The sequence below is a fragment of the Doryrhamphus excisus genome, chromosome 17 (assembly GCF_030265055.1).
Source record: "Doryrhamphus excisus isolate RoL2022-K1 chromosome 17, RoL_Dexc_1.0, whole genome shotgun sequence".
In the NCBI taxonomy this organism is placed as follows: Eukaryota; Metazoa; Chordata; class Actinopteri; order Syngnathiformes; family Syngnathidae; genus Doryrhamphus; species Doryrhamphus excisus.
In genome coordinates, this window is record NC_080482.1 from 9,031,938 (window position 1) to 9,056,653 (window position 24,716).

General features: G+C 42.7%; 1 protein-coding gene across 2 annotated transcripts in view; it reads right to left on the minus strand.

The window, feature by feature from the left end:
* Nucleotides 1–23,524, minus strand: part of cicb (capicua transcriptional repressor b) — a 39,105-nt gene extending 15,581 nt beyond the window's left edge. For both annotated transcript variants that reach the window (XM_058053007.1, XM_058053006.1), the window contains exons 1-2: nt 23,313–23,524; nt 12,574–16,377 (exon numbers count right to left, since the gene is read on the minus strand). In XM_058053007.1, the coding sequence (XP_057908990.1) occupies nt 12,574–16,288 (3,715 nt within the window). In that variant the 5' untranslated portion in view covers nt 16,289–16,377; nt 23,313–23,524. The remainder of the gene's footprint in view (nt 1–12,573; nt 16,378–23,312) is intronic.
* Between the last annotated feature and the right edge of the window lie 1,192 nt (nt 23,525–24,716).

Below are 24,716 nucleotides of genomic sequence, written 5' to 3' on the forward strand. Positions count from 1 at the left end.
TTTGCTAAATACAAGGATGAAGAGTCTTGAACCAGTCATGATGTGCTATACATATCACTATATTGACACTTACTATGGTACCCATTATGTCATTGGATGGTCATATCACCTCGTACTTCGGTACAAGTTACATTATTGAAAAAAAAAAAACCTTAAACTGTATTATGGAAAGCAGGAAGTGAACAAATGTAACAGTTACTGATTGTAAAAGTACCAGATGGAGGGGTAGGATTTAATAAGCTTTGCTTCTTCCTACTCCTTTTGGACATGTGGAACTGTGAACTGATTATGTGATGCATTCAATTGTAATCTGATGCATGTTCAAATGAAATAAAACCATAACCAAAACCAAAGAGCTTTAATGCTGTTACCTCATTAACCTACTGATAACGCAAGATCAAAAACAACCAGGGGTGCAGTATCTAGCCCATGAACACTTTGATACGGTTGGGGGGGGGGGGCTGAGAATAGAACCATGACCACATACCTCAACCAGACCAGTAAAGGAGCCTCAGGGGAGAGGCCTTATAAATCACAGACAAATCAATCCAATCTGTTAACAGCAGGGAAATGAAACAGCCAAGCAATCAAATGCGTCAAATATACAGCCTGCAAAAAGGAAACAGGGGTGAAAGTTACTCAGCTTTAGCAATGCTGACCTTCTATAGCACGGCTTTTACATTAAGCCTGGTTTAAGTTTGGATTAAGATACAGCAAATCTTTGGATCAGGTTAAAGAGATGTGTCATCGCCTGCATAAGGCAGTTAAGAGAGAGGGGGGGAAAAATACCCTGCAGCTAAGCCTTACTACGTCTTCCTGTTACTGTGCTGTCATGTGTAGGTGTTGTACAGCTTTCCATTGGTTGACATCAACTTGTAGTGTGTGTGTGTGTGTGTCGAAAACGCCACGTGACCAAACTTTTCCTCCCACTCGTTATCTCCGCTGACACGGTGCATGAGGCAAAGTGCCACCTTCCATCGACCCTCCCGTCCAATCTCACTCTTGGTCTTAATTCATCTTCCACCTCTTGTGCTCGGTGTCCCTCTAACCCTCCCTTCCCTCCTTCGCTCCCGCCCTCCCACCATTTACTCTGTCCAATTATAACTCCATGCACCAGTCCTTCGCAGTTACCGTGGCAACAGTGATGTCGGGGCGCAGGTCCCTGCATCACCTGCTGTCCTGCTACCAACCATCGTGACCTGTCCCCTCAAAGTGGACATGGACTTCCTAAACAGCATCCAGAGGTGCCACTTTGTAGGCCCACCACCCCCCTAAAAAAATAACTGGAAATTACAGTAAATTGATAGATGATAGAGTAAAGCGACAATATTGGATGAAACACTCATCTTCATAATCCGTCCCCATAGTGGACTATTATGGGGGGAAACAACCTGGAGAGTGAAACGTCCCTCCACAATCCTTTTTTGTTTGCACATGTAATGTTCATATTTGGCCATTTGGGGGCACTACTTGCCTGCAGATAAATGGCCAACAGGATCCAAGTGCCAGCAACAGTGAGTGAAAAGACTACATAGTGTGGAGCAAACCCAGAAGAAGGAGACACATTTCCTTGCATGCAAACAAATACAAAGACTACATTTTGCAAAGCTTGGAGTCGGGACTGAAAAATATTTTAACGACACTTAGGTCAAATTTTCCAGTCAAAGTCTTTTTGGAGCTTAGGGGGAGTATATTACTTGTTTCACCTGGAATATAGGAATAATTTGTGGAAAGTCTTGAGATAGGAGTGGGGGGGAAAGGGAGAGGGGGCTCACGTGTGCCAGTCTTGAGAGAGAGAGAGAGAGAGAGGGGCGGCTGTGTGATCCAGATGTGGTTGTTGCCATGGCCGGCTAGGATATGCGGGGCTTTAAGCATTACGTAAAGCACAGGGCAGGCGGGAGGGAGGGAGCGGGGATGTTATTCCCGGGTATCCGTATCCGGGTAGACCAGGATGAGGAGAAGAGAGGAGGGGAAGCCACTGCAATGCGATGGAGTAAAAGGGTTAAAAATGCATTTTCAAGCAAAACAACAAAAAGTAGATGAAGAAAGACAAAAAATGACGTGAAAAAGTGAAGTGGAGAGACTGTGATGTTGTATGTGTTGCGGGGGGGGGGGGGGGGGGGGGGAGTTAGAAGAATTCCAAGGACCCTGACTGACAGGGACCCTAAAAATACAGATGCGGTGACAATAGCGGGGGGGTCCAGTGTGATTAGTGTTTCATGGGGCAGCACCACCGTGTGCTGGCCAAACAACCTTGAATATGCTGCCATTATATGTTCTATAATTTCCCAAACAACTGCAAGAACATCAACTTTAAGTCCAATTTTAATGTTTTTTGCCCTGAGGAAAAGATGATGAACATTCATGCATGCAAGAAGTGCAGTAAAAAAAAATAATTCAGGCTATGAATAATAACGCTGCTCACTGTCAATTAAGTAGCAGGAACTTGAATGCCAAAAGTGTTGCTATGCAGAATTGGGTTGGGAAAAAAATAGTTTAAAATAATACAAGTGGCAATAATAATAATGAATAAGTGAGTGAATAATAGAATGAATAGAAGTGTTAAGGAGAAAAAAAGCCTACTAGAGTAGTTATAAATACATGACAACACGAGAATGACAATGTTTGTGTTACACTTACATATGAGCATGTGTCACCACAACACAAAGCCAAACACACACACACTATTTTTCTTTATAAACAAGGACAAAATGTCAATTACTTCCAAAATATCCAAAGTGTCCCCACAGTAAAGGTGAGACGTCAAGGAGTTAAATACACCGAATGACAATTTCTCTCCCTCTCACACACATACACACACACATCCTCGTATTTAGGTTTGTGCGGACCATCCGAAAATGTCCTCGCAAAGAAAATATGTCCCCACAATAACAGCAGTGCTATATAAACAGAAAGACAACATGTATACACACAAACACTACCAGAGTGGTCCAAATGAAAAAAAAATGTCCTCACAATAAAGTTGTAATGTTAAGAGTTGTGCCACATAAACATTAAAAGGACAATATCTCGCTCTCTTTCATGCACGCACACACACACACACACACACACACACACACACACACACACACACACACACACACACACACACAGTACTAAGATGAAATGAGCTCCTTCTATTTTTTTGTGTAAGACAAGCCAAAATGTCCCTGCAAATAAAACATGTCCACACAATAAGGGTGAGATGTCGAGAGTTGTGCCACATAAATATCGAAAAACAAATTATGTCTCTGCCTCTCTCTCTCTCTCGCTAGCACACACACGCACAAACACATTGAATTGGGGTACAGGAGCTCATCATAGTATTTTTTTTGCACGGCCAATGTCCATGCACTGAAAACATATCCCAACAATAAAAGTCAGATGTCAAGAGTAGTGCAACGTAAACACTGATCGGCAACGCCACACACACACACACACACACACACACACACACACACACACACACACACACAAGTCTAATATGGTGAATGGAGCTCTTTCCAGTTTTTTTGTTTGTATGGCTATGACAAAATGTCCTCAAAGCAAAACATGTCTGCGTAATAAAGTTCAAATGTCAAGAGTTGTGCCACATCAACATTTAAAGCCAAGATCACACACACAAAACTCCAGTATCGTGAAAGGAGTTCCTTCTACTTTTTTTTTTTATATATATATAAGGAGAAGCCAAAATGTATCTGCAACAAAAAAAAAAGCATCCTCGTAAAAAGCTGAGATGTCAAGAGTTGTGCTGCTGCAAAAAACACAAAAAGACAAGATTGAAGATCACACACATGATCAAACAGAGTGAAAGGAGCTCTTCCCTTTTGTTTTTTTCTTGGTGTGGACAAGCTAAAATGTCCCTGCAAAAAAAAAAAAAACCCAAAAAACATGTCCCCACAAAAAAGGTGAAATGTCAAAGAGTGTGCCACACAAACACAGAAAACAACATATCATACACACACACTTCATGAGTATTTACTGCATCTATGTTATATCAGTGTTTCATTAGCGTGATGTTTGCTTTGTTGCCATGGCAACAGATGTTTGCCGCTCATGCACATCATATCCGGCACTCAATGATTGATGCCTGATTACACCGGCTCACACACACACATAAGCGGACACACACACACCTTGCTGCTAATTGTATTTCTGCCTGTTGTGTTTTTATGGCAAGTTGCGACAAGACATTAACTAACTCATTAGCGTAGTCTTTTTATGGGGGGCATGTGGACATATGATGGGTGCTGTGTAAATTGTGTGACGGTCAAATGGAGTGTTTGACATGAAAGCCGGCGACAAAAAAACAGGGAAAAAACAGAACATGAAATTAAGGAATGGCAAAACAAAAAAACATTTGTCCACGCAGTTTGAAATGTGTCCAGATTGTTGTAGTTCAGGGGTCTCAAACTCAATTTACTTGGGGGACACTGGAGCTCAGGTCTGGGTGAGACTGGGCCGCATCAGGTTTTCCCAAAAAAAAAAAAACAACGCATTTATCAAAAACAAAAAAATTTAAAAAACTTCGCTTTGGCTCCAATTTTCTACAAGAAAAACTCTGATAAAACATTCCACTGTTCTCAAATATCTTACTTTTTATTTTTCTACACAAAATAAGATGAAAAATAAATAAACAAATCAAGAATAAAGAAAATCAATCAATCAGTAATAAATAAATACATATAATAATGATAATAAAACGGCAAATAATAAAAACTTAAGAAACCACATATAGTTGGTGGGTACACAAATTATTTTTTTTCAGATTAAAATTAACAAAGCATTATTAGAGCCCTGTAGAAATGACAAAACACGACTATAGTCACATTTATACTCTTTTTATTTACAACATATTGCGCAACTGCGGGGTCTTGAGACACATGCTAACTCGCAAACTAGAGAGCCAGCGACCTAAACGGTAGCCTTCAAGTTATTTCCTTTAAACTTAAAGAGCCAAAAACTTACCACTTCCACACGGATAGGGAGGATAACTATTAACAGTTATTTAACCTTTAACATGAACATTAATCAAACGTAATAATTCTTTCTGGGTACATGATACCATACAGCATCCATATCAAACTTGCGCGGGCCGCACTAACATTAAACTTTCATATCAAGGCGGGGGCCTCAAACTAGTGTCCTGCGGGCCACCTTTGGCCCGTGTGCCGCGTGTTTGAGACCCCTGCTGTAGTTAGTCTGACACAAACAGTGTTGGAGACAATATGGAGCTGTTTTGTTACCTTCCACATACATGATAACGGGCTACACACACACCTACACAGCACTCATGAGACACATGTGCACTCTTTCCCTCAGGTTTGCATATGCGCAAAGTCTTTCTAAGTCTGTACAGAAAAAACACCCACATGCGTGACGCTGGCTCAAAGAACATCAAAATAAATGCACATGCACACGGGCACAAGCATGCATGATCCCACACAAAGGCACGCTATTCATTCATTCGGCGTCCTTTCAGAAGCATAAAAGGGGTTCTGCAGCGGCAGCATACACTCAAAATGACAGCTCCCCCCCCTCTTCCTGTCCACTTCTCTGTCACACTTGCACAATGTCTGAACACCCAAGGCCGTAGGCATGGAGGCCAAAAGGGCCCCGCTGAGGTGAATTATATGGGCTGGTGGTATATGTGCATATGCAAGGAAAGAATCCAACTGGGAAGAAGAACTGTTGGTGAATTTAGTAGGATTTTGTATGAAAAGTCATGCGCTGTAATTGGTAGAAAACAGATGCCGTGCCCCTTGTTAATCACGGGGTGCATCATCCACTTGAATGAATAAACACTGCATCTCCAGTCGGTGTCAACCCACCCCAAGATGAAGTAGTGTCACAAGGTGGCAGTAAAGAGCTTTACTTTATATGTGTCTCGACAGACATACTGTATTTACCACAATATTGCCTACAGAACACATGTGGCATCTGTAAAGCTTGAGTTTAAAAAGAAAGGGCTTGAGTTCAGCAGAAGCATCGAATCATTTCAATAATGAAAAACACAAACATGAAAAGGACGATCCAATGTTTAGGGGAGTGGGTACAGGAAAGAAAGTTATCGAGAAATTTGATAGACAGTTTTTAAAATTGATTTATTCCAATAAGGACAAACACTACCGATTTGTCCAGGAAAATGAAAGCATTATGGTATATTATGGTATATTATGGTATATTATTTATTTAGTGTATTACACTCCTAATCAAAGTTAAAAGGGACCATTTCTGGCCCTATTGTATTGAGTTGTGGACTCCTATAGAGCAGCTACACACAATAACCCGCACAGAAAGCTTTTCTAGATCTTCCAGAATCTGCACCTATTCCATCTGTATTTCCTTGGATTTCCGAAATGGTATGTTTTAATTTATTCCACCCACGGCCCGCATCAGTGAGTTTGTAATTTGCATGCATGCAAGTAAGACGCTCCTACACTAAGTAAATACAGTTAGAATATTGATGAATTAAATTGTTAGCATGACCAAGTCACGTTGGAAAAGCAAACAGGCTTCCACAACAGTTTGTCATATAGTCCAGCTTCACCCACATTCACAAAACAGTTCCATATTTTTATCTTCACCTGGAATCTGCAACTCCAACCACTTCTGCCTGATGCTTGGCAAGTTGGCTTTCACTCAAACATAAACAAACCTGGAAGGCATTGCTCCGTGCTAACACGGTGAACTCGCCGGGGAGAGCAAGTCTACAGATTGTACCCGGGCAGGCACATATAAAATAGCCCAGCACTTTACAGTGAGCCGGTTAGAAAAAACGAGCGTTCAGAGCCACCCCAAACTTCCTTCAGGGTTCACTTCCACAGGTGCATACTTCGGTTTCTGAAATCTTGTCATAGTTTAACTCGATAATACAACATTGTAACAACATTCATAGGTCAGAAAGTGGAAAAAGCATAATCGGTTTCCTTTAAGAAGGTTCTAAGAAATTGCAAACTGAAATTAAACTGAAATAGGCTGTTTATCAGGTGATCAAAAGTTTAAGACCACAACTAAAAAAAAAAAAAGAACAAAACCCCCTTCAACTCAAAAATTAGTTTGGTCATGCTTGATGCCAGTGTTTCCAGGAAGCTAGAGGGAATGTTGCTCCAGGTAGTAAATATGGCTTCACAGAGCATCCACTGTCTGGAACTGATGTCCATTTTGGTAAACTTAACCCTAACCCTAACCCTTTCCATCCATCCTCAAATGTTCTAAATTGGATTTAGATCAGGGGGACATGCAAGATAGGGCAAAAAAGTGAGGTTATTTCTCTGGAAGAGATGCTTTGTCAGGTGGGCATTGTGAACTTCAGCGCTGTCCTGTTGAAAAAGCCAGTCATCACCACACAGATGAGAGCCGAGCCTTCAGTCGCATGGGATGGCCACTGCAACTTCTACACACGACTATCTGCCATTTGACGCCCCTGCACAAACTGGAGCTCCAGGAAAAAGCACACTAGATCACCCCCTCCACTGTTCCTTGTGAGAAAAACATCCAGGTGGGAACATTCAACAATGTTGGAAGCCATCAGGACCATCAAGGTCCATCAAGGCTTTCAATGTCCCATTTTTGGTGCTCTCGTGCAAATTCCGAATCCGCAATTTTGTGGCACTGAAGGACATGAGACCTCTAAAAACCCTTCTTTTGCAGATGTTGTTGGATGGTTATTGGACTGCAATCGGCACCAGTGACAACCTTCATCCGTTCTAAGGATCGTCTCATTTCTTGACAGACAGCTAAACGAATCCTCGTCAATCAGCAACATTTTTATCCTTAACCCTATGGATCTTTGAAGAAGTTTCAAACGACTGCCTTGCTCGCTTACGCAGCTCAACCATCCAACCATGCTCAACAAAGACAGCTTTTTTTGCCTTTGCCATCAAGAGAAATCACAAATCGAATTACAATTACACGAGCCGGAAACGGAATGTACCAAATCCAGACTTATAGGAAGTGATAACATTTGGACCGATCCGCATCAGAGAGTTGGTACATACCTTTTCTGGTTCATCTTTGTAGCTAAGAAGTTCAAACAAAAAAGGGGGATTATACCCCCTCATACCCTCATTCAAACGTTTGATGATCTCCTGTAGTACATGTGTTCCTTCCGTCTGGTATTTGCATATACACGTAGATCTGCAAAAACCTAAACTATGAGAAGTCGTACTATTTTCTAAGACACAATACTTCATGATAATGAAGTGACATTTTGTGTTGGCTTTATCTCATCTACTCTTCAATGGTTTGGTCACCGTTCTGTAATGCAGTAATAGTGCGCCACCTGCTGACCATAGGCTGAACAGGTGAAAGGAACTTACACAGCATGAATATAGCTGATGAATTGTAAACAACAGCATGGCTTAGTTTAACCTGTGTGAGTTTCACATTGACAGCTGAGGAGCACCACTGACATTTTCAAGTGAATGCAGAGGTAGATAAAGCTGCTGGATGCTGACCACTCATGATACTCCAAATGTAGCTACTGCCATCTTGTGGATTTAAAAAAAAAATACTGTGGCACTGGACTATAAATTGCATTCATTTAGAATTTTAGTTCACAAAATTAAAGACGGGCTGCACATCAAGCGGTTAGCACGCAGGCCTCACAGCTAAAAGACCCGAGTTCAATTCCACCCATCTCTGTGTGGAGTTTGCATGCTCACCCCATGCATGCGTGGGTTTTCTCCGGGTACTCCAGTTTCCTCCCACATTCCAAAAACATGCTAGGTTAATTGGCGACTCTAAATTGTCCATAGGTATGAATGTGAGTATGAATGGTTGTTTGCGACCAGTCCAGGGTGTACCCTGGACCCTCTCACCCGAAGTCAGCTAGGATAGGCTCCAGCATACTCTAATGAGGATAAACGGTATGGAAAATTGATGGATGGACATGTTAAGCCTAGACTGCCCTCTTGCTGCTGTGACAGTAATCTTCTCCGTTTGGTCCATGTCAGTCAGTATGAATTAGCATTTACGGACACATAGTCTGTAAAAAACAGTTCATCAGGAGGTTGGCTACAGCCACAGCTTTTGACTTAATGCCAGTGCTTTTCATCTGGTGCAAATTGCTTTTGTAGACCATTCATTCATTCATTCATTTTCTACCGCTTATCCTCACGAGGGTTGTGGGCATGCTGGAGCCTATCCCAGCTGTCTTCGGGCGAGAGGCAGGGTACACCCTGGACTGGTCGCCAACCAGCCAATCACAGGGCACATATAGACAAAGCTTCAATTTGTCTTGTGCATAAAGATAGTAGTGATTGTAGAATAATGTTTCTTTCTGATGATATTGTTTTATAATTGCTCACTTGCAAAAATTGCATTTTCCCCTTTGTCATGCATTGGAACCTCAGTTAGCGTATGCCCCAGTTAGTGTGGCTTTTGTTGTGTTATTTGTGTTAGCGTGCATTCTCTGGTTAGCATACAATATATATATATATATGTGTTATCATGTTGTTATGTTAACACATTGTGTGAGTCCAACTGTATTGGATGTAATTTTTTATTACAACATGTCCTAACCTATAGCTAAACAAAATGGCAACTGGAACCAGGAGTGACTGGCAGTGCCCATCTATGATGTTATCAACGATTGACTGTCAAAAATGTCAGCATAAAACACATTGTTTTAGTTTTACAATTATAATTTTCATTCATTCATTCATTTTCTATACCGCTTATCCTCAACAACCATTCACACTCACATTCATACCTATGGACAATTTGGAGTCGCCAATTAACCTAGCATGTTTTTGGAATGTGGGAGGAAACCGGAGTACCCGGAGAAAACCCACGCATGCCCGGCGAGAACATGACATGCAAACTCCACACAGAGATGGCCGAGGGTGGAATTGAACCCTGGTCTCCTAGCTGTGAGGTCTGCGCGCGCACCGTGCCGGCCCTTTTGTAGACCATGTAACCAAAAATTATAGAGACTATTAACTGAATATAAGTATTAATCAGTGCATTGGTGTATTGCGTCACCCTACCCAAATAGACGCCTCATTGTAGTTGAGTTAATAAACACCATGGGACACTATACTAGGTGGATAACATCCAATCAGCTACAAGTCCAAAAAGCAATAATGTTTGAGGAGCGTGTTGTGGCAGGCAGCAACATAGTCACAGTCAAAGTGTACAGTTTAATTTTACTGATGGTTTCTAACTAAAACTGTCATAATATCAAGTTACACACACACACACACACACACACACTTTCAGGTCACTTCGGTATATCTGCCCACACATTGTTCTACTACGTCTTTACATGAGTCACAAATAACAACATCAAACATGAACAGTTAAGATGTCAGCAGGCTAACGTGTAATAAATAAATTTGTCAGGTTAAGGGCAAAATATTGACACACCTATATCATTGCCTTTTTTATTCTCGTGTGCCGTCATCACTCTCTCTTTCTCTCAGACTAATATAAACTCCATTCTGTCTCTCTCCAAAAAAGCAAAAACAAGCTCCATAAGTGGCCTACATACACAGTACAGTACCTTCCGTCGACATTTCTGCTATTGTCATGAAATGTTAATTGTAAGTCAAGCACTGCTTTTGTTTCCATGTTATTTTTAATCTGTTTAAAATTCATTTTTCTTTTTAATTGGTGTCATTGCAAATGTAATGAGTGTCTATTATGGCTTCAATTACGAATAGTCAAAGTTAATCTCGTTGAATGTCCACAAAAACACTAAAAGGGCTGTGCACACATATTGCAAGGTGTAAAGGACTATTTTCTTCTGCAAATGCACACAATAAACAATTAAAAAAAATGTGATCCTATTTTTTTTAAGTTATGAATGAGGTCCGTGTCTTTTCAGTGCCATGTCAGCAAGCATTCATTGCACAACATTGCAGTGTTTTTTTTTTGGGTTTTTTTTTTGGGGTCATCAACTGTGCAATATCATGCAGATATGCGATGAATCACAGGTGCTTACATGTTTTCAGCGTGACCGTGCAGAGACGAGAGGATTGTGGACACACAAGAAGGGATGCCATATGGGACGACAGCATGTTGGCTGAAGGGAGATGCTTTCGCTGGGCATCGCCAATGTGCCACCTTCGTGCCTTTTATAATGCGGGGGTAATCTCATTTGAGATGTGTTGCTAAAAAGCATTAGCATTAGTTTGCTTAAATAGCATATTTATCATGGTTATTGGTATTTTAGGATAAAAGATAGGCGATGAAGAATAATGTTTGGCACTTTTCTTGTTTATGCATGATGTAATTGGATTATCTGCATATTTCTAAGTCATTTCTGGGCTCAGTGACAGGATTCAACAGATCACGTTGATGGATTTTATCTCACAATTTAGGTTATTATAGTCACACTGAAAAGAAAAAGGGGAAATTATGAGGAAAAAAGGTTGTGGAGCGATGAGAATTAGGTTGTATTATTATGAGAATAGTGTCATAAATATAAAAATAGAAGAAAAAAAAATCACAGTGCTACAAAAAGAAAATCTTGCAAGATTATGATACAGTTTGAACAAATTAATGGAAAAATTTCCCACAGAAACCTAAATGCAACTGGCTGAGATATTTCTACTTTATTCTTTACTCTTTAGTATCACTATTTTCTTAAAACAATTTTCGTTGGTATATGTTCTCTATGACTAAAGAACCATTAAATATAACAGGAGTATACATAAGCACAGAGTTTCAATTTGTCTTGTGCAAAAAGATAGTAGTGATTGTTTAGAATAATGTTTCTTTCTGATGATATTGTTTTATAATTGCTCATTTGCAAAAATTGCATTTTACCATTTATCATGCATTGGAACCTCAGTTAGCGTGGTTTTTGTTGTAGTTAATTTTGCCTCAGTTAGCGTGCATTCTCTGGTTAGCATACAATATACAACATGTCTTATCATGTTGTTATGTTAATACATTGTGTGAGTCCAACTGTATTGGATGTAATGTATTTTTTTATTACAAAATGTCCTAACCTATAGCTAAACAAAATGGCAACCGGAACGGGAGTGACGGTCAGTGTTTCTATACCGCTTATCCTCACGAGGGTCGTGGGCATGCCGGAGCCTATCCCAGCTGTCTTTGGCCGAAGGACAGGGTACACCCCGGACTGGTTGTCAGTCAATCACAGGGCACATAATAGACAAACAACCATTCACACTCACATTCATACCTATGGACAATTTGGAGTCACGAATTAACCTAGCATGTTTTTGGAATGTGGGAGGAAAACGGGAAAACCCACGCATGCACGGGGAAAACATGCAAACTCCACACAGAGATGCCCAAGTGGAGATTCAAATCCAGGTCTTCTCTGATCTCCTGACAGCCGTCATCATTTATATGTATTTCAAAATGTTTTGTATGTAAAACTGTAAACATTATTATTATGTGTTAATTATTGTTTTTTTTTGAACAGATGAACTCGATTTAATTTTATTTTTCTAAATTATGATATTGCGACTGCATTAGTTATTGCATGCTCGCTGCATTACTTATTCAAAAACACCCTCTGGAGGTTCTGTAATCTGCATGCATTGAAAATGTCCCTGACCTTGTGTGATCCTGTACAAATGCAAGAGTTCTCACCTGTGCCGGGACGTCCCATGATGATGTCCTTTCGTGGTGCGGGGTGAAGGCTCTCCATGGGCAGGATCAGAGGCAGCAGCGCCGTAGGCGATGGGTGGCAGGGCACTGGCTGTTGCACCTCCCCCTCAAAGCCTCTGTTCTCCACACGCTCCCCGGAGCTGTCCACGCTGCACGGAGCGGTAGCAGTGATCGTCGTGCCAACGGTGACCGAGAGGGCCTGCAGGGGTGTGGCAGGGGTGTCCGAAGTGGGTAAAGAGGACGGCGTTGGGGAAACGAGCAGTAAAGTTTGAGCAGGACTGCGCAAAAGGACGGTGCCATTGGGGACTGGGGCAGCGGCGTTGATGGGGACAGGGACCTGGAGGCCAGGGATTGGTTGGGGTGTGAATGTGGTGATGCCATTGTCTTTAGTTAAGGTAGTTTCAACCACTCCTTCTTTTTCACCTCCTTTTCCCAAGGGACACTCGATAAATTTTGCCAATGGAACGTCTGGATTCCTCACAATGACGGGGGAGTCTCGCAAGGTCTGCTGGGATGCAGGGACCACGCGACGGGGCCCTCCATCAGGAGTGTGAGGAGAAGGAGGTGTTGGCGACACGAGCAGAGGAGGAGGGGAGGCGGTGGTGGAGGACGGGGGCCTGCTCGAGGAGGGGGTGGTCGCCCCTCTTGGCCGTGAGAAGGTGGGCGTATGGGAATGTGATGCTGGTGTCTGCGGGGACAGCACCCTGAAAGAGTTGTTGAGGTCGCCGTGCTCGAGCTCTGTCTTAGGCGTGTAATTGTGGTGGTGCAGGGGGAGGGGCGGCGGAGGGTGCGCGTCTGGCTTTCGTTTACTTGGGCTCATTGGGACTGTAAATGTCAGGTTGCTGTGGAACGAGGGCTGGACGCCTGAAATGTGTCTCTCCCGTTCCCCACCACCGGCTGGAGTAGTTGCCTTACTGTTCCCGCCCCCTCCTCCCCCAGTCCCACTGAGCTGTCTGTGCTTCCGGTGCTGAAGAACCGGGGAGGCAGTAATCGGGGAAAAGTTCGCAGGCCGGAAGCCAAACAGTGGTGAGGGTGACGGAGAGGGGGCTGGGGAGAAAGGGGACTGGTTTGAGATAGGAGAAAAAGATGGGGTTCCGGAGCGGGAGCTTCCGAGTGACACCAACATGGTGGCCGCCTCGCACTCGTCAAAGTCAAACCGCGCTGACAAGTCGTGCGGGAGGACGGAGGGCAAGAGCAAACGAGGTCTGGAGTCTCCCCTGCTGCTCGTCTCGCTGCTCCCCCTTGATGTGTCGTCCCATTCGAACTCACTGCTCGCTCGACCCCGCAGGTCCGAGGGAGTCACCGTCCCTGAGCTGCTGCCTCCGCCTCCGCCCCTCTCACCCCCTGCAGCGGCCTCCATCTCCTTAGTCCTCATGGACAGATGTCTGGAGCAGTAGCCACGCCGCTGCGACTCCTTCATGCACCCCTCCCTGGAACACAACCTCCTCCATTGCTTACCATTAAACTTTTTACGGATGCCGTTCTGTGTGCACACAACATCGCCCTTCTTGTACTTCTGCTGAGCCAACGAGAGGGGTGTCCTGGAGCGGGAAGAGGTAGAGGAATTGCCCCCCAAGGATAACGGTGTCGGGGTCTGAGTGGGAGTGATCTTGGTCGGAGGTAGATTTGGAGTATTGTTCATGTCAGACCCGAGTAAGGCAGGTGAAGGAGGAGGTTGGGGGCTTGTAAGAGTGGGGAAATGAGGGGTGCCCAAACCCCTCACAACAGAAAGGTGGGGGGAGGATGAGTGGTAGTTGTTGGACTTGGATATTATGTTTATGTGCTGTGAGGGGGCGGAGTTCGAGTTCTTGGGTGCTGTGGATATCGCCATATTAAAACGAGATACCTCGACATCTTCATCTGGGATGTTGGTTTGATTCTGTCTCTTTCTGTCTGAGAAGTCCTCACGGCACCCATGGACTGTGGTGGCCCCCCCACTAGAAGTGACGGTGGACGAATGGCGAGGTGGATGCCCGTTTCCGTAGGGATTCACGGCAGCAACCCCTTGATGAGACAAACCGTGGCTCAACCTTGCCCCCCCTCCCAGTACGCCCATTCCACTGCTCAACTGACAAACCTCTCTCTCCACCTCCATCTCCTCCCTCCACTCTCTTTCTTCCCTCTCCCTTTCCCGCTCTCTCTGCCGCACCCCTCCTCCGTCCAAGTGCGGGACATCCCAGGGTGGGGTGAGTAGTCTCAGGCTTTGTCGGGAAACCCACACGGTCAAAGTTTTCCTTTTGTCTCCGCCCTGACGGACCGCGCCACCACCCACAGGATCTGTGTCTTCACTCAGGACTACCTGGTAAGGGAACGAGACACCAGGGTGGGGGTCAACCTGAGAGACGACTCCCTCTCTGTACAGTAAAGGACCCCCATCTTCTCCACCAAAGGGCACACACACTTTGGTACCGACAGCAACAGGCGAAATACCGGGTGGGGGCGCATCCAAGACTAAGTCAACAACACCTCCTAATGATGTCATCATGGTCCCATCATCAAAAGGATATTTAATAAGAGTCCCCTTTCCTTGTAGCTGTACTTCAACAGTACCCGCATTGACCCCCCTCACCACTCCAGGTCTGAATACTGGGGACACCAGACACAAGTCCCTCTCCTTGAAACCCCCGCCTGTAGACCCGACAGGACTCTCCTTGGGGCTCCGTATCTGACGAGCCAAGACTCTCTGGTTTTTCAAACCTTTAGCAAGAGCTTCTGCGAGCCCCCCTGCACCGCTGACCCCTTTGGGCAGTGAATTAAGAAGGGGCGTCGGGGCGTGGGGGCTCTTTTGATTACTTGGTCCGTTTGCTTCTATCACGTCCATATCAGATGAGTGCTCACTGGCTGTGTCGGTGGAGGATGAGCGAACTGAATTAGGGGCCCCTTCAGATTCATTCTCGCCTACTTGGGGCTCTTTTTCTAGGGGGGTTACTGTCCTGAGAGCCCCGTCATCTGTAGAGGCTTGTTTTTTTTCTGTTGCTTTACCGTTGGTGTGTTCAACTGATGGCTGATTACCTGAGCAAGCATTTACACTGCTAGTGTTAGTACTACTGTTCATGCTAGCATTAACTATGTTGTTAATTAAATGACTAATATTGTTGCAGTTTTTGACATTGTTCATCGCCATGGTTACACTGTCACCGATTTTGCTGTTGCTATTGCAGGAAGTGTTGCCTGTAGTTGCAGGGCTGGAGGTAGGAAGGGTAGCGGGAGGAGTGGCGTTGTTCACAAAGTGCTCATACGTGTATTTCTTCTTGGGAACCCGAGCCTTGAACGTGGCTGTCTTTCTGCTGGACACCGAGGCCGGGTTGGGGTTGTGGTTTGTGGTCACGGGCGGCGTGATGGGAGAGGTAGGAGATGCTACGGAGTCGACGGATGAGCTGCGGCGTCCCGTCGTTTCTTTCGCCGTATCGGTCGCATCCTTCTCGAGTGGTGACTCGGTGAGTTTCTTTAACCCGGTGGACTCGCCCCTCCTGGGGGGGTCTCTGTCTGTGGTGGGCTCCTCGAGTAGTTTGGCGGATACAGGTGGGCACTGCTTGGACAAAGTGCTGGCTGTGCTCTGTGAGTTTTTTCCAGGTGACTCCCTCTTGATCCGTTTGGAGTCTTTCTCTTGGGAAGGCTGTACGCCCGCCTTCCTTCGTCCACCTCGGCCTCTCGACGACGAAGGGGATCGTCCACGTTGTTTTTTTTGCGGTCTCATTTCTTCTGTCCTGCAGATTATATGGCGCTTGTCTTCTCTCTTTTCTTTAAGGCACTTTGCTTTTTTCTCTCTATTGCAGTATTGCAGAGCTACAAGGAAAGAGGAAGACATTTGTTTAATATTCATTCATTCATTCATTTTCTAAAAAACCCGCGCATGCACGGGGAGAACATGAAAACTCCACACAGAGATGGCCGAGGGTGGAATTGAACCCTGGTCTCCTAGCTGTGAGGTCTGCGCGCTAACCACTAGACCGCCGTGCCGCCCATTTGTTTAATATCATTCATTCATTCATTCATTTTCTACCGCTTATCCTCACTAGGGTCGCGGGGGGGTGCTGGAGCCTATCCCAGCTGTCTTCGGGCGAGAGGCGGGGTACACCCTGGACTGGTCGCCAGCCAATCACAGGGCACATATAGACAAACAACCATTCACACTCACATTCATACCTATGGACAATTTTGGAGTCGCTAATTAACCTAGCATGTTTTTTGGAATGTGGGAGGAAACCGGAGTACCCGGAGAAAAACCTGCGCATGCACGGGGAGAACATGAAAACTCCACACAGAGATGGCCGAGGGTGGAATTGAACCCTTGTCTCCTAGCTGTGAGATCTGCGCGCTAACCACTAGACCGCCGTGCCGCCCATTTGTTTAATATCTTTACTCAAAAATCGGAATTGTCATGGATGAACATTTGACATTTGCTCTGAAGCATCCTCTATAATTGCAGCGCGTCGGCTTGTGTGAGGATTTATGAACTTGACTCATAAAAGCTTTCCTGCAGACTTTTTTTTATTTTTTAAAAAAGGATATTCAAGGTCAATCCACTTCCTTATCTAAGTATGCTAAAATATGTTTTACTCGGACATGCGATGGATGTTGCAAAACACTCCTACTTCTTCAACTTCGCAATAACAAACAATTCCGTTTGCCTTCCATCGGGGAGGAAAAGGGGTTGGCAGCGGCCTGGGTGAGGTCACCCAACAACGCGTGAGTGTGTGAGTCGGAGAAGAGGTAGTAGCGTGCGAATGTTTGTGAAAAAGAGACCGCTCTTGAGAAGTCGCTGGGAATTTCCACAGCCTCGCTGCTCGGCATTGCCGGGGCTTCTCTCTTCGTCTTTGCTCGCTCTCACACTTTTCTCCATGCCTCAGTCTTTCCCAGTTGGCAGGAGGAGGAAGCAAACGTAAGCGTGGGTGTTGTTGTCCTCCTTCATAATTAAACCAACACACTGGACGCACACACACACACACATTCATAAGGTGACCTTGTTGTTAAAAAAAACACCGTAAAACACAATAGGTAACAAATCACCTCGCTTGTGTTCAGCATTCTTAAAAGACTAAAATATACACGCTCTTCTTTGACCTTTGACCTTACATTTCAACAAAGGAGTTACATCGTCAGATACATTTTCAGTTATTATTATTATCATGTATCAGAGTAATGCCATGACGATTCCGCAACCAGAAATTAAACACTGAAAAATGCAGCCTTTTCAAATACGATAAATGAAAATGAAAGTAAACATAATGTGATTATTAACATATTGAATCCAACTGAATCAAAAACAAAAAATTAGGTGGTTGCAAATGTATGAAACATTACTAGAGCCCGACTTAAAAAAAAATTGGAAAGTTTTAATCTAAATGTATTATCATAACATTATGAGGATTTTTGTTTTTTTTGTGTTACTATTTTATTTTATTTTTTTTAGACATATTTTTAATTTTATGACAAAATCATGTAATATTACAAGAAAAATATAAAAATTACGAGTAAACTCCTGATAATAAAGTTGAAATATTTCCAGAAAAGAAGTCATAGTTTTTCAAAACAAAAGTCCTCATTTTATGGCAATTCAAAGTTAACTAGAAAAAAACTACAACAACTACAAACAAAATAACTTAACACCACAAGAAACCGTGTAACTGCATTATACAGTAGTCTTTTTTTTTTTTTTACAATTTTATTCTTGTAAAATAATAAACTATTCTTTACTTGACATTTGTCAGGTTGTTGCCTTTCAACACAACCAGCGGACTAGCAGTTTGATAAATAAATAGCAGTTTTGTTAAATAAAACTAAAGTTTTGGTCAAAACAAAAATCTGACCTATAGCCTGTAAAATTCAATTGAAAAAGACACATTTGTTGGGGGGATTTTTTAGTAAAAATAATAATGTAATAAATAATAATAATAATGAAATAATAAAGTAAAAATAAACTGTGTGCATGAAGTAGTTTGGGCAATTTTTTTGCAAGTTATTTTCTTGTAATATTACAATTTTACTTTTACTTTTCACTTGTCAGACAACTATCAGCACAATGGTTGGCACTGCCCTTTCACACAGGTGTCGTCCCGCCTCTGTTCTGGCTCATATCCATGACAAAAAGCAGCTATTTAATAACAGATATTGTTATTATGTACTGTGTTATTAACATAGCACATACATGTTCAATATCAATATGACTTAAAGCAAATATCTGCTGTTTCACGGAATGTCACTAAAGAGAGAATAGCAGGAAGAAGTCAGCTGTTCTCGACCGACCGACCAACGGCATTGCTCGCTAAGATCTGATCTTAGCTCGGAAAAATGTGTTCGGTCATGCTCTTGGTGCCGTGTGTGTGTGTGTGTCTGTGTGTGTGCAGCCGAGTGTGCAAGTACTGGCATTCTGTTGTAAGAGAGAGCCTGATTTTTTTTTTCTGGCATCTTGACCCATCGCTTTATTATTTTCACTGGAAAGTATTTGGGCGAGTACATTGGTGTTACTGTTTTTCCCATAACAGCCTTCTTTTCCTTCTTACCAGTATTCTGAAAATCTGTCGCAGCATTGCCCTTGTTCAGTCAAGAAAAAAAGAATTGGAATTCAGAGGTTGGAGAAAAAGCATGAGAGGGTTCTACACTTATTCCCTATTAGGACGCCATACTATAATTAATATGATGTACCATTTACTGCATTATGGTATCCCTAAAAAAATGAGGAATTGTTATAAAAAACACCCAAAATGATCATCATACAGTACTAACCCAAATATCTGACAGGTCTGAAAAATATGAGTCGTCTTATATTTGGAGTTTATACATGCGATCAAACAAGGTGGTACCAAATGACTAAAGCTCCCTAAAGCTAGCCAGAGCTTTTCTTACTGTAACCCGGACACCTTGCCGCAATAACTTGAAAAGATGCAGCCGCGAACTAAAAGAAGCTTTTTATTGCACTACCGTTGTTGTTTTGCTCATATCAAAAATATTTAGAAACTTGAACATTAATTTTCTTAAAATAAATCAGCACTCTTATAATCATGGGTCGTCTTATATTCGGGTCATAAAGATATCAATACCGTTTTTGCTACCTCAGTTTGCCATCACATTATAACTTGTTATGTTGCTAGGACTCGCGGGTAAACTGGCTTGTGGCGTTTGAGCTGATATAATCATGAATATTCATATTTTATATGTATGTTGTTAATATAATTACTGTATTTTCCGGACTATAAGTCACATTTTTTTTAATAGGTTGGCACCTTTGGCACATTGGACACCTTTTCTGTTTATGTTTATTTTTTTGTGTAGCTAAATAACTATTATGTTAGCATATCTTACACCTATTCAGCCTATTCTCTATTATTTTATTAATGTTAGAACTTGCCTTCCAAGATGACGTAATGTCTGTTTTGGTGAAGTAGTTTGTAAAATAAATTACCCGCAAAAAAAAATTTGACTTATGTATGTTTTTTTCTACCTAATGATGCATTTTTGACCTTGTGCGACTTATACTCTGGAGCGACTTATAGTCCAAAAAATACGGTATTTGTTGATTTAAATGTGGTGCTCATGTGTATGATTAGATGGAACCCATGTACCACCAGCGAATCAACTGTGATATTGTTTATACTAAAGCATCTATAGCAGGGGTCTCAATCACGCGGCCCGCGGGCCAAATATGGCCTGCAGGACACTAGTTTGAGGCCCCCGCCTTGATATGAAAGTTTAATGTTAGTGCGGCCCGCGCAAGTTTGATATGGATGCTGTATGGTATCATGTACCCAGAAAAAATTATTACGTTTGATTAATGTTCATGTTAAAGGTTAAATAACTGTTAATAGTTATCCTCCCTATCCATGTGGAAGTGGTAAGTTTTTGGCTTTTTAAGTTTAAAGGAAATAACTTGAAGGCTACCGTTTAGGTTGCTAGCTCTCTAGTTTGCGAGTTAGCGTGTGTCTCAAGACCCTGCAGTTGCGCAATATGTTGTAAATAAAAAGAGTATAAATGTGACTATAGTCGTGTTTTGTCATGTCTACAGGGCTCTAATAATGCTTTGTTCATTTTAATCTGAATAAAAAGGTTTTATTATTATTATATTTATTTATTACTGATTGATTTTCTTTATTTTTGATTTGTTTATTTATTTTTCATCTTATTTTGTGCAGAAAAATAAAAAAATAAGATATTTGAGAACAGTGGAATGTTTTATCAGAGCTTTTATTGTACAAAATTGGAACCAAACCAAATTTCATTTTTCTGTTTTTAATAAATGCGTTTTTTTTTTGTTTTTTTTTTTGGAAAACCTGATGCGGCACAGTCTCGCCCAGACCCTAGCTCCAGTGGCCCCCAAGTAAATTGAGTTTGAGACCCCTGATCTATAGGTTTAATATATATATAAAGAAGTGGTCTTGTGGGCCATTTATGATCAATAGGCCACAGGTTAATAGAGGAAGACATACAGTATAATGACTGCATAAGTCCCGTTATTTTAAACAATAAAGATATTGATGTATTTCAAATTTGGCTGAACAAGTCTGGAGGATTAACCCAAAAGAAGGTCAAAGCCCCCGTCGTCATGTAATATTTGTGATGACTGCACACTGCCAAGCGATGCCTCCGTGTGTTGAAGCGTTTGACAAGACAAGATGACCGGCGGCTGTCGTTTCCATGGCGCTGGACCGGACAAACACTGTAAACAATGTAAAACCAGCTCCCCTTGTCCTCTGCGTGGCGACGACGACTTTAAACTTCACACACACATTTTAAACGCTCTCTCGGTGCACCAAATTTACAGTGCAGCCATGCACGCGTTGTGAACACACACACGCATCTTCTGCGTTAATAGAGCATATTTTTGGTTCAATCTACACATATAAGAGATATTACTGCTTCTAAATAAAGAATGCAAATGTAGATGCCTAACAAGAGCGGGTTATTTTTCCTGCATGCAACACACAACATCGAACTGGCAAGCAAATACATACAATATTCCAATTAGGACAGAATATGGCAGTGTATTTGCAAGATACTGCATGCACTGCATCTTCTTTTAAAGCGTATTATGGCTGCAGTCAGTGACGACGAGGCAAATGACAAGCTGTGATAATGGGAGAAGACCACCACCACTGGGCTGCTTTTGCCCTTAAGTGGGTCACCCAGGGGTCCTGTCATTTTGAGGATCTTTGACTCACGTTTTTTTTGCAGTATGTTCTTAAAAACAGCAGACCGCTCCTGTCATTGAGAGGATCTTTGGCTAACGTTTTGGCAGCAGGTCCTGAGCACTCAATTTCATATGGAGGCTCTTTAACGGGTAATTTTTCCTTAAAAACAACATGGATCTCCTGTCTTTGACTATTGTTTTTGCAGTACATTCTTACAGACAGCAGAGCATTCACGTCATATAGAAGATCTTCGACTGAAGTTTTGGTTTTTAAAAACAGCAGAGCATTACATTCATGTAGAGGATCTTTGCTTTTGCTGTCATTTCTTAAAAACAGCTGTAATTTAAAGCGTTCTTGCAGTCGGTCCAAACAGCAGTGATGAAGTGTGTAATGGAAGAGAAATGCGTCAAATCACAGGTGATTTCTTGGGGACCAAATGCAAGAATTGACATACTAAACGACATATCAATAACATAACTGATGACTGTTGGCAAATATATCGATTATTATACGCCAAACAGGACAAATACGTGGCTTATTTTGCTTGCACGCAACACACACACATACAGAAAGGGGGGGTGGGATCTCAATGTCAACACATATGCATCCTCTTTTGAAGCGTTTTATGGATGCCGTCAGTGACGACAACGCAAATGACATTCCATAATGATGGTAGAAGACGACCATCACCACCTCCACAGGGTAACACCAAGCTTTTTGCCCTTAACTGGGTCACCCTGGGAGGTAGGAGGATGCACTTTAAAGACAAGAGAAATGTGTCTAAAAAAATATTCTGCAAAGATATATAAAGAACTTAAAGAGTTAAGATGCCACTCACTATTAAGCAATGGCAGTGTGCAGGAAAGTCCCAGTGTGTTGATGTGCTAGTACTACTACTGCACTATAATAACATGCTATGACTCAAGGCTGCTGCTCCAGTCTGCATACTCGTAAACAAAACAAGGCAAATCTACAAGAGTTAAGTGACGTTTCTAACAGGATAGGCCGGATTCATACTCTTCTTCCTATCATTCTTTTTATTATTAAACACAACCCCCATATATGCCAGTTATTAAGTTATTAAAGTGTCACTTTTGTTAAAGTCGGCTAGCTTAAGTCAAGAAGGGAACATGCTAGTGGTGATGGTTGTAACCTTCGTAGTACGCATTACTACACAGCCACGAGCTACACTAAATCACCAAAGTGGGCTCTTTAATGGCCACATTAGCGACATATTAGCTCGAATTTGTGTGTGTTTTTTTTAAAATATCAACTCTAAACGCTCAGTCTCGGAACCGCAGTGCTACAAATAGGGTCGACTTGTTTATCTACTCGACGCCAACGCGGAAAAGGTGGCGAAAAAAGTAGCGAAAGCGTGTAATTGAGTGGGATTGGTGTTAAATGGTGGTGTAGTTTTCATGTAGGACATTTTGGGAAAGTTTTAAAGCTGTCGTGTACTCGTAGCCTTCCTCGCAAAAGCGGTTTCTCCGGGAAGAATAAGCTCGACAATAACCCATTTGTGTGGCATTTATTAGCGTGCAAGAAATGTATTCAGGGTCACATTCCCTCCATTTGTAACTTTTAGTGTAAACTCACCCGAGTAGAGCTTCACCAGGAGAGAAGAAAAAAAAAGATTTATGGTCTTATTTTGCGGATGAGGCAGCTCCCCAGCACCCGCTTAACATCCCTCGGCTGTCGGCTTGGCACTTTCACTTTTCTTCCAGGGAACATGGTCTGTCTCCCCCTACTAAGCAGCAGCACAACACACAAACTCCCATCAAGGATACGCAAAAGTATCGCTCGTCTTTTTCCACTACAGTCACAAAATGGTGAATGAACCACTAACAGCTGGACTAGGGGACCAATCACAGCTCGCTGACAGGTACAGTATCCAATCAGAGTGGGTGTCCCATGAAGAGAGGGCGTGGCTGGCTGTCAAGGTCCGCATGACTGACATAGGGTGCCGGCCAATGGTGGTGGTTGTTGGTAAGCTTGACCGGTGTACCTTCCTAAAGGTTACAGTAGCCAATGGGAGCTCTGGGAACCATAGGAACAGCACGAGGGGAGGACTAAGGGGCGGGACTTAAGAGAGGAGCGCCAATAGAAAGACACAATTGCCTCCTCACGTTATTGGAAAGAATAGCGTAAGTGACAGCAAAATCCCTGAGGATATGCATCAAATCATTTGCAGTATTTGGTGCCAATCTGTTCAAAGAACCAAACTATTCTTTTACACCATTATTCGTCCAAAGTATGGCGACACACAGGAGCTTCGTGTCGTTCCTGCAAGTCCGCTTCAGGAAGTGCCTGCAAAACTTCTTCCTCTCCTTTTCCTCTCTCAGCAACAAGAGCAATGCTTTTCACCTCGCTCTGGCCAATCAGAACGCAGCATCTCACTCCTTCTTTTCCGCTCACCCCGCCCCCTCACTCGCTTTCAAAGCGAACGAAGTCTACGGCGCTCGGTGACGTCATCGCACCTGAACAGGATTGGACAGGGAAGGTGACGTTACCGGGCCAATGGCGAAGGGTGTGGGTGACGTCACCGCGAGTGTTGCCACCATCTGGTCGTAGGGGGCGTGGCCTAGCGTAAACTCAGCTGACCTCTTGTTTGTAAATTGGGATGCGTGCTTGAGAGTGATGCATGTGTTCATTTTGACACTTAATTGTCATTTTTAAAGGTTTTTCTTACAGAAAAATAAGAACACGATTCACTAAACGACAGACGGGAGCTATAAATGTCGATATTACATAATCGTCTTTTTAGTGTAGTTCCGAACTGGATTAGGACTAACAGCAGCGCCCTCAGTCGGTTGAATTTGTGTGTGTGTGTTTTCTGGTGATGGTGGGGGAGTAATTTTAACCAAAACTTGAGTCAGAGGACACAATATAGCTGTAAATGTATATTTAAAATATGTAGATGTATTTGTATGTGTTTATTTGCTCGTTGTTGGCCGCATGAGTTGATGTGTCAAGCAAAAGGCTGTATATGCTTTAAATGTT